The sequence below is a fragment of the Dermacentor variabilis genome, chromosome 3, assembly GCF_050947875.1.
Source record: "Dermacentor variabilis isolate Ectoservices chromosome 3, ASM5094787v1, whole genome shotgun sequence".
Classification (NCBI taxonomy): Eukaryota; Metazoa; Arthropoda; class Arachnida; order Ixodida; family Ixodidae; genus Dermacentor; species Dermacentor variabilis.
The window spans coordinates 191,118,086-191,138,798 of NC_134570.1; the positions used below are offsets into that span (position 1 = coordinate 191,118,086).

Sequence of the window (20,713 nt, forward strand, 5' to 3'; positions counted from 1 at the left end):
CTGCAATGCAGCTCCCGTTGGTGGCGCTATAGCATTGGCCCCGATAGGGAAGCGATGGTGGAGCGGGTCCAGGTGCCACGTACTATAAACACTCACCTGTTGCTTCGCAAGTTCAAGTTGTGCTATGCCATGGCGCGAGTACTGATGTTACTGCGTTTCGAGCCTCTTATGGGCTTCTGGCAAGTTTCTTGCAATGATTTTCATCTTGTTCATGTGAAAATTTAAGATATAAATTTTCAAATGATTGTGCTACTCGTTGTCGTGCGTGGAAATACCGTGAGTGCTGCTGTGCGTGGTTAACACATAGCTCGGAGTCACGAATTAGTACTGCGTGCATTGTGAGGTCAGAACGAAGGACGGGCGTTATAAAGGGCTATTATGAACACCCTTTAGACGATCTAATTGCTCGATGGCTCACTTATTCGTGAGGATAGAATACGCGGTCTGCATCGTTTTTCTGTCCTGTGTTTTATTCCGGAACCAGGGCGGCCCTTCAAAGATAGATCTTGATCCACACATTGCGCATTTTATTTGTTACGCGTGATAACTTATTCATTTTCACATCTTAGTCGTGCCTGATGGTGCCTTCGATATTTCCCGCGAAATTCGCAGCACGCACTCGCACCACGTCTCGCGATCAATATTATGCAGCGTGTTTCTAATTACAGTTCTTTTTTGCCAGCGGCGGAAGTTTTCGATTATCACATCTTTAAGGTTCTAGCACTCGAGTGATAATGTACTTCATATAACTCCGTTGTGTTCGTATTGAATAGCGGAGGAAATTACATTCCGGTTTTTGTAATGTGCGAGACACTGCGCAAGCAGACAGGCTTTGCAGAACGACAATGCGAAGGCCTAAATGAACATTTTCTACATAAAATAGTTCACCCCGGGCCGCGCCGGAGAATGTAACGCACGACAGCGTACATGCTCCGACTTATTAAGGATATGCTGAGGTACATTGTTTAAATATAATTTGAGTTATGCAAGCCATACTTTAGATAGGAAGTGTGCGTGAACACCGCGCTTTACCTTCTCGCGGTCTCCGATGGCTTAGGAACCTTCTTCAAGTAGAAAATAGGTGCTAGGCTCACAAAAATCACACGTCGTTCCACTCCAAGAAGATATAAGAAGCCAACAAACACTGACACCAAGGACAACATAGGGGAAATTACTTGTGCTTAATAAATGAAATAAAGAAACGATAAAGTAATGGAAATTAAAGTGGATGAAAAAACAACAAACGGCGTCGTTTCCCATCCACTGCGAAAACGACGCCGCGGTAGCTCAATTGGTAGAGCATCGCACGCGAAATGCGAAGGTTGTGGGTTCGGTTCCCACCTGCGGCAAGTTGTTTTTTCATCCACTTTAATTTCCATTACTTTATCGTTTCTTTCTTTCATTTATTAAGCACAAGTAATTTCCCCTATGTTGTCCTTGGTGTCAGTGTTTGTTGGCTTCTTATGATATGACTAATAAAAATCGGGCCCCTCGGTTAACCCCCTTTCTTCTCGTTCATTACATAACGAGGGTCTCGAATCCGGCAACATTGATGCCTTCAGGTAGCATATGTGGGTTTATTGACCAGTTGCCTTCCACCCTAAAAAGATCACGTTCTCGTGACGCCTGCGGCAAGAAAGACGTTCCACGTCCGCCGCCAAGGTCTGTGAGTGGTGGCGCTGGCTAACACTCCCAGGGTTCTACTAGGACACATAAATACCCAAGAAAGTGGATGGGAAAACGACGCCGCGGTAGCTCAATTGGTAGAGCATCGCACGCGAAATGCGAAGGTTGTGGGTTCGGTTCCCACCTGCGGCAAGTTGTTTTTTCATCCACTTTAATTTCCATTACTTTATCGTTTCTTTATTTCATTTATTAAGCACAAGTAATTTCCCCTATGTTGTCCTTGGTGTCAGTGTTTGTTGGCTTCTTATGATATGACTAATAAAAATCGGGCCCCTCGGTTAACCCCCTTTCTTCTCGTTCACTCCAAGAAGAGTTAGACGAACTTGATCACCTTTATTCCTCACCATGGATAGCACATTCGCGGAAAAAAGGCAGTAAAATATTTCTTGATTTACGAATTAATTAGCATAGTTATTAACTAGTAAATGCGTTGCTGAGCTATCGACAACTGAAACTTCGCTCCTCCGTTTTAGAAAAGCTAGTGTGGGCTTAACTCTAAGTTTCTCATGCCCAAATGAGCAATGTGAGGTATCAAACGACATGTAAAAAATAATACGGTTGACTTTTTAGGGTCAAACATATGCATATACTGGTTGGATCTTATCACAAAAGTAGACCAAGAGTTGTTTTTCTTCATACCGTTACATAGTAGTACATGACTGAGAAGTTTGCTGCAACGATTTCTAACCATCAATTGTGTTTCATCCTACCTGAAAGGTTCACAATCCCTTTAAGTTATCTGTATTTATTTTGTGGCATATTTGCTACGCATGTAGTTTGGTTCAAACAGTAGTGAGTATCCAATGAGCGCTATAGGTACTTCTATTTTGTTTTGCTGTACTTTACTCACTTATTTAGGAGTTCAAGAACGGCAAGGAAAATAAGGACTAAAGTGTTGCGGCTGAGCGGCTGGATCGGGAACTCATAAGAAGTGCCTTCCTACAGAACAACTCAATTCCAATCACATTTTGTTCGTTCCAGCCCTACAGGAGCTCTTCCTCGCTCAGGCTCAAGAGATTATCGTCAGAAATAACTAATTTATTTGTGTCCCGTGATCGACGTGGGGTCAGTGATGGGCACATTACCAAATGCTACGAGCTGCGAGAGTTTCCCGTGCTGTTCAATGTCGCGGACCTCAAGGCAGAGGTCGCCGATGCTTACAATCGCCACTTTTTAGCCATCACCTAGTGTTTCAGTGAAACAATTAGCCACAGCGAAAAGTGATAGTTCTGAAGGTATTTCCTTCACTTTGATTATGTATTACATGGAAGCGTGGGAACGTTCCCTTCCCGCTAGCTGAACATTTGGGAAGTTTCTTCTATGCGTCCATTTTTAGAAACAGGACAACCAGGAATTGAGGGAACAACCTTTTAGCCATAAAAAATTTATTTAGCCAGGTACGCTAGCCGCCCGCCACCGAGCCCAACAATGGGACGTTAGGAGACCCGAAGGAAACGCTGACGCCATTTCCGCGTAGCTGCTGCAACCTAATATAATATACCCGAGGTTGGATAGACCACAGTGTGTTCACTGTTGCTGCCTGAAAAATCGGCTGTAGAAGGAAGTGAGAAGAAAGTAGATTGAAACTGAGAGAGAACGACGAAGGTTGGCGAGCGAGACAGGAAAACTACTGATTTCCCCGCTGGATGGGTCAGTCCGGAGGTGCCGTTCTACGTGAAGCGGAGGCCAAAGAGATGTGTTGCCTTTGCTGAGGGGCCTTATAGATCCAAAGTCCCGGATCCGGCTCAACCCTCCGGATCCCCATTTCTCCGGACTAAGCCGCACACGGTTAAGCGCGGGAGGGTCTCGCGCCACCATTTGCTCGGGACCGTGGTATCGCAACACACCAAACGCCTGCTGACGCAGACTCCCCTGTGGGAGCACTAGGGATTGTATACATAGCATCTATTGAGGCAGTGGATGATGCTCACTCACCGCACACATATCAGCTGTTTTTGGTCCGTCTGCATGAGCAGTGGCCCTGGGGCTGGCAGGCGCGGTTGTCTGCTGGCCTTTCATCGCTGCTCCTTCGACCGAGCGGGCTAACGGCGTATCACCGGCGTACTCGTGTGACTCGGACAGGCGACAAATACTGTGGCGCTGCCCGACTTCGCTTCAAATCTAACCTGGACGAAGAGTGCTTTGTGAATAAACGTTTCCCTGGCTCGTCAGAAGATCGATTTCGTTTTACCTTTGATTCAGTTTTTTACCTGTGAACAAGGCTCCCGTGTGGCAGTCGAAACGTCTTCTTTTCTTTTAAATCTTTATTTGGTCGGCGAAGTACCCCGGGTTTTTGTTTACCTTTTAACCATGTTTCATCCCGACCAGACGGGCTTCCGTCAAACACTGAACTTCATTCAGTTTTTCTTCCCGTGACGTGTATTATTGAGAGTAAGAGAGGTGGTGGTCCCCATGAGTTAGTACAGCGAGCAGTGGAGACAAATGTAAGCGGAATGGTCACGTGAACTACACCTCGCACATGTAGGGCACCCACGGCAGCTTTGTGACCCATGCCCAAATTGCTGGCACTTGAAGCATAGACGCAGGTTAGGAATGGATGGTCGTACACTGATCTTTCAGTATCCGGTGTCGATTGGGTCTGTGAAATTGCTGGTTTCGGAAATAAATATTTGGATTTCATTATGATCGCGGGGATATCTTCATTTTCGAATATTTCCACGTTCTGGTCTTGCCACCTCACGAGTAGGCTGTCACTGTAGTCCAGGAGGTCGTTTTCGTTTCTCCCTTTTGGCAAAAAGTAATACATTTTATCAATTTACCTCGTTACAGAAAGCGATCAGGACGTGCAGAAAAATCAGAAGCCATGTTGGAGCTACACTATTTGGCAGGCTTGCCAGCCGCGCAGCATTGATGCGTCTCGCGGACACTACCCGACTTGAGGTATTAAGTTACGTTCAGCAGCATATACCCATTTTAACCCTATATGAATAGCCTAGAATGGTCATGCCACGTGTACAAAGTTAACCCTCGCGACTGGGAAGTTTCCAAGTAAAAAGGGAAAAGAGGACTGAAGTGACTGAAGAGGAGGACAAGAAAGGGCCACTAGCGATTTCTCCCGGTCGGGTATATCTGGGGGGTTCCGCCTACGGGACCCCGACGTTGAAGTGAAGCGCGTCGGCTCCGGATAGGGGTCTCAAAAGTCCTACTACAGCGCGTCGGCTGAACCACACGGATCCCCTACACGACAAAGCCACGCACGGCTTAACGCGGGTGCGTCCAATTTCCATGTTCATGAGTCCGTGGTGTCGCAAAAAACAAATCAGAGCACGGCATAAAGGCTGACTAAAATACATAAGTTCTTTGACACTTGGGCTCATATCGTATTTTTTCTTTATTTTTGTGAGTAGCTGTCGCGCGCACAACAATGGAGATTTATTTTGCGCGATACCCCGCTGAGAGGTTGAATTACCCAGCTGAGAGACCCAATTGTCAAAGTGACTTTGCTACTTGGAGTCTTCTCGTGCGGCTTGGGATGCAGAAGTCTGCGTACGTGGCTTTTGTGCGTGGATTACCAGTAAATTATGCGCCTTGACCGGTCTCCCGCTACGGCGCTTCGAGAGGTCCTTCAGGATATCTTCTGTGAACTTGCGCAGCTCCGCCTTTTCGTCTTCAATCAGCAGCTGGTAAATAGGGTTCAGAATAGTGTAGAAATCTGCAAATAAAGAAGGTGCAACTTTTAATTCCACACCAAGAGCTCCTACCTGAGTTGTGTTCAGTTATTCCATAGTCGTTTGTTTTTAGGCGTGCCAGCTCTTTCTATCTTCTCTTTCCATTCTCCCTTTCCCGTAGCCCAGAGTAGGGTGGCTGACCAGACGCATTGCTGGTTAACATTTCTGTCTTCTTTCTTTATTTCCTCCTCCTCCTGCTTATTTCGCACGGATATGCGCGCTTCACACAAATACCAAATCTGTAGAAACCCTGTTGAGCGCACAAATAGGTACGCATAAACTGCCCCCGTCACTTGTTGTGCTTGAGAATTTCGCTAAACTATGGTTGCATCAGTACCACGAAAACATTTAAACTGGTCTGCATTGCAATGAGAATGACCTGCTTCTTTAAGGACGCAAAACAGGACGATACGGTTCGAGTGACTGTCATTGATACTCGCAATACAACAAAGCAACGAATTTCACTTCTGCCTGGAAAGTCAGTCCCCGCTGAACTTTATACTGACGGGCAACGTCACTTACATTCAAACTCCTCAGGATCTCTGCTGAACCGACATGAGAACGCATTATGGTAACAGGGGCAAAAAAGAAAGCCATCCAATAGTTCGCGTAGGAATGTGTGGCCGGGCCAAATTTCGTGATTACGATCGAGGACCACAAATGCCTAATGTCGTCGGAAAGGATGACTGACGAGGCGAATGAAGTTTCGTAGGTGGACTGGTTACACCTGCAATGCAGCTGCTTCATCGGGACGTGGGCGTCGTTCGGAAGAACACTTACCAGCAAATCCGTGCCAATATTACGAGGCAACAGCGGCATCGAGAAACAGAGTAATGTACTTTTCTGCGACGCCAGGTGCGCAGCCGGTAAATTACCGTGGTAGCGTTAGCCGATTCTCTCCTATGCCCGCAAATGCGGGGTGATCACTTTTTCTTTAGTTTTTACAGAATTATTTAAAAAACTGCCTGTGGCAGAGAGCACAATTCTTGCCCTCGAGCTGTATAGTTTGATAAGGCCTACACTACTAGCACGAGAAATTGAAAAAAAAAAAACATTCAACCAATGAACAAAAGGTGAAAATTTAACTTCTTCATTAATTAGATTAGGGTACATATTGCAATTTACAAATAGTAGCCCGCGAGCTTGCAAGACGTATCCGCTTGAAATGAATTTTCAGGATTACACCAGTTTCAAGATATTTCTCAAAAACGTAGGACGAAATGCATGGGCCTGAGCCCCCTCCGGAGTTTTCAGGAGGAAGCAGAGCCCCCCCCCCCCCCCCCCCCCCCCACCCGCCGATGCAGAAGCCAACCCGCCCCCCCCCCCTCCCTTACACACACACTTAAAATGTCATTACCACAGCTTTGTCACCCACATCATTTAAGGTTTCTTTGGCTCGCTTCGACGTTAAACCTTAAAATGTTTATTGTAGCTAATAGCTTACTTCATCATTGTTGGCGCGGACGTACACGGCTTTTAATTCATACTTTCGCTTTATTTCTGCAAATCCTGACAATAGGAGGACAGGCGTATTAGAAGCACAAGTTGCGGCTGCCTCATCCGTATTTTCCTGATTTCAACATTGTTTTGATTTCCACTGAAAAGACAATGCACATACAGAATATACATAAATATATACACGGGACAAGGTTCATTATACTTTTGAAAGATAAGGAGGTAGCCGATTAACAATTATTTATGAAGGTATGGATAGCTTATTCCTACAAAATAAATATGTTTCTGTATGTTCAATTCGCTTCAAATTCATTTGCGTGCTTTTTTCACCCTGAAAAGAAAAAAAGCTTGCAGACTTTAGCGACCCTCGCAGAGTCTTTTATCAACGGCGTGTAAAGTGCACGTGAATGATATCTGTCTCAGTATTGCTTCTCTTTTCAGTAAGCAATATTAAGGACTAATGAAAAAAAAGCAAGAAAAGAAACTCTTCTAATAACTTATAACATTTATTAGAAATGGACACATCACTACTTTCAACATGCAGAGGTCATAAACATGTAGATGGTGTCCCAACTATCAAGCATCAAGATTAGAAAAAAACTGCAATTGCGTTACTCGAAGAAAACTTACTGCATATTGTTTCAAGTACAGTGGAGTAGCCACCCCATTAATCTTTCCGTTACTCAGAGTTAATTAGGCAATTGTAATTACTTATATAACTCGAGACGTACTGCCCTAATTATCTAAGTGTCAACGAGGCATTTGTAGGCACTGCCAAGGGGCATTTAACTGCGGTATTTTCAGCCACGTGATAATCTCGCACCAATTTTTTCCGACTTAAGAAAGCCCGCGAAATACGCAAAATACCACGTTGCTGAGCTCCCACCCGCACCATTAAGCAGTGGCCTCAAACAAGCTCCCTCTGAATTAGCTGGAAAGACATAAAGGAAATGAAAAATAAACATCGTGGTCGATCTAGTGCCTTATCTCCCGCGCCCCTGCCGAAGTAACACGCCGCGTTTGGTGTTGGAAGCAAGCTGAGATAGCTGTCGTCTAAGCATAGATAAAGTGCACGGGTGTTTTTTTTTTCGCCATAATACGTATCACAACAATATTGACAACGTCAGTGCAAATGTTTGAAGGTGCGTTTTGTTTAGTCCCAGTCGCCATGTCTTTCTCTAATGAGGAGAGGGTAAAGATTATCCTTGCCTTGAGAGCTTCAAATGACAAGAGGAAGGCCACAAATATATATCAGTTATGGAATTATGGCGGTAGACCAAGCGCATGGAGGTCCATCAGAAATTATGAAAACCTGAGACAAACCGGCAGCTTCAAGAAACGTACAGCGGCGGAGGATTCCGTCTTTCAGTCCTAGCCTGCGCACGGATGTTATACCATTTATGACCTCGAACCCTCATGCTAGCGTGCGGGTAGGGGCCGCCCAGGTACCAATGTCCAAGTCGACAGTTTGGAGGATTTTAAACGGTGGCATTTCGCCCGCACCACTTTAACACCATTGCTTGGAAGACAGGAAGCTGTAGAATCGTCTAGATTTTTCGAATTTCTCACAAAAGCCGATGAGTCACCGGAATTTTTTAGCAGCATCATTTGGACAAATGAGGCCAATTTTCGCAGAAACGCCCAGGTAAATTTGCATAATGCACACTTTTCGACTGTCTCTAATCCACACTGGGTTCAAGCGCACTCGGCACCAGTACCAGTTGTCGTTCCATGTGGGGTGCGGAATTTACGCCGGTGCTACAATCGGCCCCATCTTCTTCGATCACCCACTGACTGGACAGCGTTACGTGGACGCAATCCTAGAATTTGTGCTGGATAAACTTATCAGCGAGGTCCCGCTGTCAGGTCTTGCACTTCTGTAGTATCAACAAGAAGGGGCGCGAGCACACCGCGGCAGCCGAGCACGAAAGTGGCTGGATGTGACTTTTCATGAGCAATAGATCGGAACGGGCGGGCCTTCAAATTGGCCGGGCAGGTCACCTGACCTCTCTCTCCACTCGATTTCTTTCTTTGGGCTTGCGTGAACGATCGTGTTTACATGATCGAGACGGACGTCAGATGAGCTCAGGGCAAGTATAACGGAGTCTGCCGTACAATTCCAGCGTCGGTCATCAAGAAAGCCACCGACGATGTCATAAAGCGGACTCAGAACTTCGTACACCGGCAGGACACCGATTCGAACCCGTCCTCTAGGCAGCAGCTGGTGTTCAACGGAGCTTGCAAATTCATAGATAATAAGGGCACCTCAAATTTGATGGTTTTAAATGCGTAAGCATTTCTATCCTCACACAACGGAAGAATTGTCCCTCTGTCCGCCCCGTAAGACGATCGCTTTCAACATATCGCCCGCAGCAGCGAGCGAGTTCACCTGCTTGCTGCCTCTCGCTTCTACGCCAACGAAGCGCTGAAAACGCAGCGCTGACGGAGCTCTCAGCACATGCCGCACTCTGCCGCTTTCGCAGATCATTTTCAAACTAGGGGCCGCGCCGCCGCGCCAGCCTTATAGTTGCTTACGAAGCACGGTTGACCACGTTTTATAACGGTTCAGTTAGTTAGTTAGTTAGTTTGGGTTTAGTGGCACAAAAGGCAACTAAGGCCATGCTGCGCCAGTCACAAGACAAAATAAAACGGAACGTTAGGGCAGGTAAACCTGCATTACATTATAGTTGGTGTAAATAACCAATTTTTTCTAAAAAGTCGAAGAGGTTAGAAAATGGCACTAGGGGGTCATCTGCTAGTAATAGGGCAGGGTGTAATGGAATGTGCAAATTATACAGGCTGTGTAAAAACCTCCGTCTCAGTGTATCGATGTGTGGACATGTTATTAGGATGTGTATGACTGTGAGAGGTTCAAGGCATTTTTCGCAGGTTGGCGGGTTTTCTTTTCGGAGGAGGAAATTGTGCGTCAAATGTGTGTGTCAAATTCTAAGTCGACATAAGATTACCTCGTAGAACCGTTGCTGGTGACTGCATGATTTCCACTCGCCAATTACAGGTTTAATAAGATGTAGCTTGTTTTCTGTACAATGGTCCCATTCCTGTTGCCACTTTAACGTTAAGGCCTTCCTAATGGCACGGATGCTATCTTTATATGGAAGTAATGTGTTTATTGTGTCTTTGTGCGCTGCCATTGATGCGCATCTATCCGCTGCTTCGTTACCAGGTATACCAACATGGCTTGGTACCCAGCAAAACCTAATTGACCTGCCGTATTTGTTTAATGTTATCATGTTTAAAATTTCCCCTGTCAGGGGTTCACATTCAGATTTCATGTGAAGAGCCTTCAGCGCGCCTAACGAATCAGTGTATATGATTGTGTTTTCGTGTTTTTCAGCGATGATCTCTTTAACCACAGTCCGTAATGCATAGACTTCAGCTGTGTAGACAGAGGCGTGCTGTGGCAAGCGAACACTTCTTTCCCAATGTTCTGTTACCGCCCCCACACCCACGCGTTCTTTTGTTTTAGAGCCATCAGTGTAAAATTCCGTGTAATTTTTATATTTGTCCCGTAGAGAGCGGAATTCTTGTATAACGTGTTCGTGTGGGGTGTCCTTTTTTTCTTTAAACGTGTCAATGTCCAATCACATAACGGTGCCAAATCGTGCCACGGGGGCAAACGCTGTGGTTTTCTCGCAACCTGAAGGAGTTCGCGAGGAATGTTATAATCCCGAATATATTCCTCATATCGTAGGATAAGCGGCTTAATCATGTTCGGTTTGTTTGTATAGTGTAAGCGGGAGTTACACTGTGTGACAATGTTGAAGCATATGTGTTGTGGTGAGGACTGGATTCTTAGTACGTAAGAAAAAGTTAGTAGCACTCTGCGTTGCTGTATAGGAGGTTCATTACAGTCAACATACAAACTCTGGACAGGCGATGTTCTGTAAGCGCCACTTGCCAGTCGTAGTCCAAAGTTATGAACTGAATCAAGTCGTCGAACGTAAGATTGCCTGGCCGAACCGTATATGATGCTACCATAATCTAATATGCTGCGCACCAAAGTACGGTAGATGCGTAGTAGGTATTCACGGTCAGAGCCCCAGCGCTTCCGGGACAGGACTTTCAGATGTTAAGTGCATTGTTCGCTTTTATTTTAAGGCTCTTTATGTGAGCGAGAAAGTTCAACTTTTTATCAAGCAGAACACCCAGAAACTTGTGTTCTTGTTTTACTGGTAGTGTGGCTTCTTGAAGCTTAAGCGTGGGATCTGGTTGTAGGCCTCTTTTTTGTGTAAAGACGACGCTGATAGTTTTTTCACTTGAGAAACGAAAACCGTTTTCGGACGCCCACTGTGTTAGTTTGTTCATTGTAATTTGAATTTGCCGTTCGCAGGATGTCAGGTTCGATGTACGACATGCAATTTGTAGATCATCCACATATAATGAATGCACTGCTGGAGATGGAATTACTTTATTGACCGAGTTCATTTTGACCACAAACAAAGTTGTGCTTAATACGCATCCTCGTGGCACACCATTTTCTTGGATGAATACACGTGACAGCGCCGTTCCTAAGCGCACCTGGAATGTTCGGTCCGACATGAAATCGGCTAGACATTTGAGCACTCTACCTCGGATTCCTAAATCTGCTAAGTCCCTTAAGATACCAAACCTCCATGTTGCGTCGTACGCCTTTTCAAGATCAAAGAAAACTGTGAGACAATATTGCTTGTGTAGAAAGGCCGCACGAATCTCGTGTTCTAGCCGGACAAGGTGGTCCGTTGTCGAACAACCTTTGTTGTACCCACACTGATGGTTATCTAGAAGGTTTTCCGTTTGAAGGACGTATGTCAATCTTATGTTTATAATGGCTTCATAAGACTTTGCAAGGCAACTTGTGAGTGATATGGGTCTATAGCTGGTTGCTGTTGTGGGAGGTTTTCCAGCTTTCAAGAAAGGGATAATGATGGCTTTCTTCCACTCTTTCGGCATTTTTCCCGTTTCCCAGATTTATTAAAAAAACAAAGCAAGGTTTCAACTGCATTAGGAGATAGATGAGCGAGCATTGCTTAATGAACTCTGTCCGGACCAGGTGCTGTTTTTTTGTTAGTGGTGAGTACTCTGTTGATTGCCGGTAGTGTTAGAGCGGCATTATACGGTCTTTCTGAGCTTCCTGCGGTCGGAAGCTTTAGTTTTTCTTCTAATTGCTTATATTTTAAAAATGCAGCAGAGTAGTTTTACGAGCTTGATATATCATGAAAATGCTGCCCTAATATGTCTGCTTGTTCTATTAAATTTGTTTGTGTGTCTGGGGGTGAGAGTATGGGTATCGTGTAAGGAGCGTAGTCGCCTCTAAACTTACGAACCTGATCCCACATTCTTTTGGAAGTTATCGAGCTATTTATTGACGAGACATAATTCTTCCAGGACTGTCTTTCGGTTTTTCTGCATGTGTACCTGGCTTTCGCTTTTGCTTTTTTGAAGGAGAGTAGATTGTCTTGTGTTGGGTATCGCCAAAAGATACCCCACGCTTTGTTTTGTAGTTTTTTGTTTGCCTACATTCCTTCGTCCAACAGGGTTTTAGGTTTTTCTTAGGAAGCCAGACGATTGAGGGATTGTTTCTGCTGCTGCAGCGAGTATGCAGGTGGTGATCTTATCATTCATTTCATCTGATATGTTGTCTAGAGTGGCCTTTTCAGTAAAAAGAGGCCAGTCTGCTAGATGGAGTTTCCAACGGGGTGGCCTCAGTGGGATGGTAGGGCGAGGAGATGTTCTTTTGATCATAGCGGGCATATGGTCACTACCATAAGGGTTATCAATAACACTCCACTGAATATCTCCAAAAAGAGAGGCAGAGCACAGTGCCAGATCTAGGCAACTCATAGCTCCTGTGCTTGGGCAGTAGTAAGTTGCCGCACCGGTGTTTAAAAGGCATATGTCGTTTGTTAGAATAAAATCTTTAAGTGTTTGACCCCTGTTGTCAGTAGTTTTACTACCCCATTACGTGTTATGTGAATTAAGATCACCGGCTAATAAAAATGGTTCGGGTAGCTGGTTTAAAGTTAACTCTAGGTCTATTACGGTAAAATGTGAATGCGGCGGAATGTATACTGGACAAATGGTGATGGTTTTGTGAGCTAAAACGGTGACAGCAACGGATTCTATGTGAGTGTTAATGGGAACTTCTCTGGCTGCTATACCACCTGGCAGGACAATGGCTACACCACCTGACAGCCGGTTCGCCTGAGTACGGTCGCGCCGTACAACAGTGTAACCTTTAAAAATGTTTTTGTGTTTTGTGCCTAGGCTTGTTTCCTGTAAGCACAGGGCCACAGGAGAGAAGTTTATTAACATGTCTTTAATGTCACCTAAGTTGTGTAAAAGCCCTCTATAATTCCAGTGGATAATAAAAGTCATCCTAAAATAGAAAGATAACAAATGGCACTACGGAAAAATTAAGAGGTGAGGTATAGGTGACATGGATTTAAAAAGGCTAATAGAAATGAGCGATAACCTTTGGGTTACCGCTTTCTTATTTTGAGTTGTTATTGGGATTTTGTCCCTCTTACCGCGCTCGAGACAGCACTTGTCCTTCGGTGTCAATGACACCGGGGTTTTTGTGTCGACCTCCATCGCTCTCTCTGAGGCGCCGGAGGACCGAGAGTTGGGCGCCGAGACACGTGCCTCGGGCCTTGGGCTTCGTTTGATTTTAGGGCCCTGCGGGGCTGGTGTCTGCAGGGCTGTCGTAGAGGGTGGAGCAGTACTGACTGCTTCCACCACGGGGGCGAGAGGAGTCACTGCGGCACCACTGCGCGTGGGCTCGGAGGACTCCGGAGGCCTCTGTGACGCTGCCCCCGCCTGCGTCACATCGGCATAACTTCTTCGCGGAAGGTACGACACTCTCTTTCTGGCTTCGAAAAACGAGATTTTTTCTTTAACAGTTAGTGCAATGAATTCTTTTTTCTTTTTTCCAGCAAGGGCAGGAGAGCGAATAAGCTGGATGATCTCCCTTGCAGTTAATACAATGTGGCGAAGAGGTGCAATTCTCTGATTGGTGGTCGTTGGAGCTGTATTTAGCACAGGTTGTTTGTCCTCGGCATGCATGGGAAGCGTGTCCAAACCTTTGGCACTTGAAACATCGCCTGGGGTTTGTGATATATGGTCTCACATTGACTTTAACATAACCTGCATCGAGCGAGGTAGGCATTGCGCTTGTTCCGAAGGTGAGTATAACGTGTTTGGTGGGGATTTCTTGGTCGTTTCTGCGGATTACTATTCTCTGTACTTTGGTAACATTTTGTTCCTGGAAACCTTCCAGCAGTTCCTCGTCGCTTAATCTAATAAAGTCTTCTTCAGATATTACTCCCCTGCTTGTATTGAGTGTTCTGTGGGCTGAAACAGTCACTGTCGCCTCGCCGATACTGGTAAGTTCAGACAGCTTATCTGGTTGATCTTTATTATTCAGTTCCAGGAGGACATCCCCGCTAGACATTTTGGAGGCTTTGTATGTCGGTCCGATTTTATCTTTCAGGCATCTGGCTACCAGGAATGGAGAGAGCTTTCTAACAGGCGTGTTGCTTTCACTGTGGACTACATAGTATTTGGGGGAAAGATGGAGCATTGCTTCGAAAGGAGAATTGAAATGGTACTTCGGTGCGGCATCTTTTCAGACGCCGATCATGGACAACAGAGATTTGAGCTGCCATAGGAAAGTGTGTGTGTTCGGCAACAGCGCCGACCGCCCACCACGGAGCCCAACGAGGGAACGCGGCAGAGCTTGTGTCCAAGCCTGCACGACGCCAGCCGTACGCCGTCACTATAATCCAATATGGTGTACCCAAGGTAGGATATCCACACAAGGTTAACCCTTGCCGCCGTGGAGAAAGGAAGTAAATGGAAGGGAGAAGAAGACAGGAAAGATAAAAAAGTGAGAGATAAAGACGAAGGTTTGAGGAGAGAGAGATAGGAAGAGGCGACTACTGATTTCCTTCGGGTGGGTCAGTCCGGGGGTGCCGTCTACGTGAAGCATCGGCCAAAGAGGTGTGTTGCCTCCGCCGGGGGCCTTAAAGGTCCAAACACCTGGCATCGGCTCAACCTCCAGGATCCCCCTTTCCCCGGACACGGCTAAGCCGCGCACGGCTACACGCGGGAGGCTCCAACCCTCGTGTGCTCGGGAGGGTACATGGTGTCGCAACACACCAAACGCCTGCTGACACAGACGCCCCTGCGGGGATAACGGTTCAGTGTACTTAATAAAAGTTGTTTATATTTGCGTCATTTGCTACGCCTCCCTGGTCATTTCATTTCATGTCCACAGCGGGATATCTATGAGTGAACATTGCTTCTACTCGCGTTTTCTACGTTGTCTCGTGCATGTCTGTATTGCAATCGCGCTTCTCCGTTTCACGGTTCCTTCGCGGTCGTTCTGACAATTACAGGAACCACACCAACATACCCCACGAAACGCCACGTCATTACTACGAAATGCTTACGCATCATTCAGATAAATGCCAGAAGAAATGCTGCATGGATTTTATTTATTTGCTAATATGAATACGGTCCAAGAGAGCAGCAGGCAGCGTGTCTTAACCAGAGCAGCTCAGGCAATCTCGAGCTCGCGCCTCCCGGACGACTGACGATGTGTCTGCAGCGCCAGGCACTCCTCTTCACTACATTCGACCCTCCCCCCCCCCCCCATAGGAAAAGGAGCCATCCTGGCGGCTCATGGTGAACACAGAATAATGGGGTCGTAAAACGGCTTCAGGCGTTGTACGTAAACGGTTTCACGACCACGACAGCATTGGTCTGTAGGTGGCGTGACAGGCTTGGCAATATAGTTCACAGGCGATGTCTGCGCTACAACACGGTAGGGTCCTTGACACTTGGATACAAGCTTGGATGAGAGTCCAGCAGGAACGGCGGGAACCCAAAGCCACACAAGGGAGTCCAGAAGAAAGTGACAGTGCGGGTGATCATCGTCACGTCGAGACTTTTGTTGCCGTTGGGCGACGGCTGTAAAGGAACGGGCGAGCTGACGGTATTCCTCTGCGCGGCGGGCAGCTTAAGAGATGGGCGCACATTCGGATGAGTCGGATTTGTACGGAAGAATGGTGTCGAGGGTAGTCGAACGTTCGCGGCCATACAAGAGGAAGAACGGGGAGAAGTTTGTGGTCGCCTGTGGTGCAGTGTTGTAGGCGAACGTGATGAATAGCAAAATGAGGTCCCAATCAGTGTGATCAGAGGCGACGTATTTGGAGAGCATGTCGCCAAGGGCGCGGTTAAATCTTTCCGTCAGACCATTAGTTTGAGGATGGTAGGCGGATGGTGGTGCGATGAGCGATGCGACATTCAGCAAGGAGTGGGGTTACGACTTCGGAGAGGAAGACGCGTCCTCAATCACTCAAAAGTTCGCGAGGTGCACCGTGACGGAGAACAAACTTTTTCAGGAGGAAGGATGCTATATCACGAGCGGTGGCAGCAGGCATAGCGGCTGTTTCTGCGTATCGAGTCAGATGGTCGATTGTGACGACTATCCAGCGGTTCCCAGAAGCCATGCTCGGAAGGGGTCCATACAGCTCAATGTCAATGCGATCGAAAGGCCTAGCAGGACACGGGATTAGCTGGAGTGGACCAGATACATGCTGCGCAGGAACCTTGCGGCGTTGGCACGGAGGGCACGACCGAATGTACTTGCACACAAAGGTGTACATGCCACGGCAATAAAACCTGGAGCGAAGCCGGGTGTACGTCTTGAAGACACCCGCATGTGCACACTGCGGGTCATTATGGAAGGCAGAACATATTTCACCACGAAGATGTCGAGGTATGACCAGCAACCACTTGCGTACGTCAGAGACGTAATTCCGGCGATAGTGAAGTCCATCCCGAATTTCGAAGTGAGATGTTTGAAGGCGCAAAGCTTGAGAAGGTGAAGGAACATTCGACAAGTTTGAAAGGAAGCGGATAAGAGCACTAATCCAGGCATCCTTGCGTTGCTCCGAAGCCATGTCGCAGCCTGCTGGGAATGAAAGTACTTGTCAACGGCAGAGAGGCAGGCACCACCTTCGGTTGACACGGGCTAACGGGAAAGCGCTTCGGCATCGGTGTGGCGGCGGCGAGACCTGTAGACGACGCGCACGTTGAAATCTTGCAACCGCAAAGACCAGCGAACTAATCGACCTGAGGGGTCCTTCAACGTGGACAGCCAGCAAAGTGCATGATAGTCTGTAATCACGTCGTAGGGGCAGCCATGGAGGTAGGGTCGAAATTTACCAAGTGCCCAGATTATGTCCAAACATTCCTTCTCCTTAACGGAATAATTCTCCTCGGTTTCGCTGAGGGTGCGGCTTGCGTATGCAACGACGTACTCGTCGAATCCAGATTTGCGCTGCGCGAGCACAGCGCCGAGACCGACCCCGCTGGCGTCGGTGTTTACTTCGGTCGGAGCTATCGGGTCGAAGTGACGCGAAGAGTCGAAGTAGGATCGGCTCCGTAGGCGTTGTTCAGCGCGAAGTTTGCGCACGCCAGGGCGGCCGAAAACTTCTGCAATGCTGGTTTTGAAGCTAGTCCACGTGCGGAGATCGGCTTCGTGGTTTTTGAACCACAGCTTGGCGACGCCCGATAAATAGAACATCGCGTCGCCGAGCCTGAGGGGATCGTCCATTTGTTGGAGTTACTGGCACGTTCATATGATTCCAGTCAATCTTCAACGTCTTTCTCATCGGTGCCGGTGAAGATATCAGGATCCCGCTGACGCTGGGCACCGGCACATACGATGGCTGGAGCAACCGGTGGGGATGTCGGGCTGGGGTCGTCTGGCATGACGGATGGCAGAGTTCGGGTGCGTAATTCCAGATTGGGGGAAAACTGCAGCACCTCCACCAGAATTTAATATGAATACGGTCCAAGAGAGCAGCAGGCAATCGGGCTCGCGCCTCCCGAGCGACTGGCGATGTGTCTGCAGCGCCTGGCATTCCTTTTCACTACAATTTATTTATTTTTTGTGCAGACGCCCCGAATGCCAATTCGGCTCATTAGAAGTGGCAGATTTACTGTCCCAAACGCCTCGGTTCTGGCTTTTCTCTACACGTCGGTCGCTTCCCGGTCTGTTCATTTCGCTTTTATTTTTTGCCACGAACCACTGGTAACCATTCTTCCTTGATTGTGCATAGCGATTCCGATTCTGTTGTGCTGTTGAACTTGTGTTGCATCGAGACCCAGCCCAATAAATGCCCCGTTTTCTGTGCGAAGAGCTTTGCCCAGGGTTTTTCTTCACTGCATGCGTGGGCTCCCTTTTCCCTCTCTGAAACCGGCGTCGGCTCACGGAGCGGGCGCAAACTCGGCGCCCTGCTCCACGCATGGCGGCTCGCAGTGCGCGATCGGCGCGTTCGATGGGAGCGCACACGCCGTGAGCGGGGTGTGGCTGATTATTGCATTGCCACATGTACTATTATGAGCAATATGAAAGGGAACACAGGAACGCGTAGGAAACACCCTCAGACCCACCTATGGGTGATACGCAGCGGCCGCCGTCGGAAACAAAGTGGAAAGGGGGACGCTGTTTTAACAACTGTTCGCACTCCCGCCGTGGGCTGCAAAGTGTGGAAATTCGAATCGCCAGCAGACTGTGATAATAGTGTTAGATAATGCGTCATGGTAACGTTTTGCGCTGAAATCATTACAAAAGGTAGCACTGTTCCTTAATTCGAAATTGATTTTCCGTAAATCTTCTAAATCGGAAAAAAATGGGCTGTAAGGGTGAGTTCAAAATAAGTTTATTGGCGCTTGTCGAATAATAGAAAGGTATTGTAGCAAATGAAATAAGGAAATAACGTCATCCCAGCTTATGCTCGTCGTTTGTTTTGTTCGTTAGTGGCCTAATAACCCGTCATGCCACCGCCGACTTGAATGGCGGCCTCCATCTTTGGGGCAGGGACGCGTAGAGAGCCTCGATGAATGCGGTATCAAGGCGCTTCCACTCATGTTATATTACTTCCCATAGTTGGTCGGAGTTTGCCAATTCTACCGACCTCTTCGAAAGGTTCACTTTCATGCAGCCCCAAACGTGCTCTATAATGTTCATGTCGGCACCCTTAGCGCACCACTGCAGTTGCATTAGCCCTCACTGTTCCAAAAGGCGCGCCACGTTTTTCGATGTATGAACGGGAGACAAGTCCTGCCCGAAATAATAACACCCATCCGGGTGCGGCCCGTTCAACATATAACGGACCATCTGGTGCTCGAACAGAGTGCAATATGCAGCACTGGTAAACCTCCCATCAATTCTCATCAGTGGGAAATCGCCCCCCAGATGTTCACAGACACGCGTCCGCTGGCGGCCACCTCCTGGATATCCTGCGGACTAAAGCGTGTGTTGTCGGTCCGCCACATTCTCTTCCTTTGGTGCCAGCGGCTCGAGAACGTGGACTCATCAGAGAAAACCACATACTTCCGCTCGCGCTCACTCCAGCTGCGGAGTTCAGTAGCGAACCTCAGGCGAGCTCCTTTGTTGGCTGCGGTGAGCAGAGTTTTCCGTGCGGCGATGCGACTTCGCAGTCCTGCTTCTTTAAGCCTTCGCCGTATTATGCTGTCGCTGAAGTTGTCTAGGCCGAGAGCACCTAGACGGTCCTTTGCGCTTTGAAATGGTTTGTCGCTGACGGCAGCCACGATGCAAAGGCCTTGGTCGTTCATTGTTGATCGGGGTCGTCTGCGTTGCTGCGCATCGTTTATGCGTCCTTCGTCTCGGTAAGCCTGGATAATCCGGTTGACCGTTTTCAGTGGGCGGCCTGTCACGAGAGCCGTATTTCGCTGCGTATAACCTCTTTTGGACATTTCTGTTACATCCTTCCGCTGTTTAAAGGCACTCGAGGCATCTTGAGGCTACCAAATCACAGTTAACTGCTCTGCGTGGGCGACTGCAGTGTGCTAGGAGAATTTTTCTGAACGAACTTGGTGCAACAAAGTCGCACGAGAGACAGTTTGTCAATGTTTTTTTTTTCTTTATTCTATTCGTCTGTCGTCATTGGTTCGAGCCCCGCAGCTGTTCGAGGTGTCACTGACAACCGGGTATGTCGATTCAAATAAAGAACCGGTTTGTCATACAGGACAAGCTTGGTCTAAGAGTGCTATATCAAGCGGTTGCGTGAAGAAAAAAAAAGAATGAATGAAAGAAAAGAAAATGAATCGGTGGAAGTCACTACGACGATTACCGTCTTATCGGCCGTCGGACGATACCATATTACCGGTGAAATGACGTAAGCTACTGCTTTGTAGAAATGGGGGAGTGCTGACTGTTAGTGGAAGAGCGCCCTCCTTTCCCCCTTTGTTTGAAAGCGCCATCCGCGTATCGCTCCGAGTCTGCTTCGAGGCTGTTTGCCACGCGTTCCTGTGTTCCCTTTTATATTGCTCATAATAGCACATGGTTATCTTTCTCGGGTGACCGTTTTTTCACCGGCTTACAAAGGCAAACGTAATCGCTCAGCGCAGGATGCGCCTGCATATATTGGAAATTTCTCGAATGTTATCGATGACTCTATCCGTTGTCTGTTGTCACGGAAGTTTGTATAATCTAATTGTATGCGCGACGCCATTTGTGTAGTACTTTCTGGAAGACACGCGGGCACCAGCGATTATTCTGAAACCTTCGATGATTCATTTATCAAAGCTGACTTCCTTGTCCCGTAGATCAGAGTTCGATGATCGCCTTGTGTTCGCCGCTATCGTTGTGCTTTGAGTGTAACTTGCTTTTGTCGGTACAGATTCGCCCAATAAAATTTTAGTTTCGTCATTCACAGTTTTGCGTGTGTTCTCTTTATCGTGCCTACCACGCGACAATATATAGGGTGTTCAAAATGAAGCTTTATGGTTTTGCACTGAAAGGTACGTGAATGCCACCTGTGAAAATAAGTTATGTGGCCAGGGGGACA

At 47.4% G+C, this 20,713-nt stretch overlaps 1 protein-coding gene and 2 non-coding genes across 3 annotated transcripts in view; 2 read left to right on the forward strand and 1 right to left on the reverse strand.

Moving 5' to 3' along the window:
* The first annotated feature begins 1,276 nt into the window (after window positions 1-1,276).
* On the forward strand, window positions 1,277-1,349 carry TRNAS-CGA (transfer RNA serine (anticodon CGA)). Its single transcript has one exon. It is a non-coding gene; the product is annotated as a tRNA-Ser (tRNA).
* Window positions 1,350-1,745: 396 nt separating this feature from the next.
* TRNAS-CGA (transfer RNA serine (anticodon CGA)) lies at window positions 1,746-1,818 on the forward strand. Its single transcript has one exon. It is a non-coding gene; the product is annotated as a tRNA-Ser (tRNA).
* Window positions 1,819-5,020: 3,202 nt separating this feature from the next.
* Window positions 5,021-20,713, reverse strand: part of LOC142576576 (juvenile hormone acid O-methyltransferase-like) — a 63,006-nt gene continuing 47,313 nt past the window's right edge. The window contains exon 5 of the mRNA XM_075686762.1: window positions 5,021-5,359. Within this exon, the coding sequence (XP_075542877.1) occupies window positions 5,151-5,359 (209 nt within the window). The 3' untranslated portion in view covers window positions 5,021-5,150. The remainder of the gene's footprint in view (window positions 5,360-20,713) is intronic.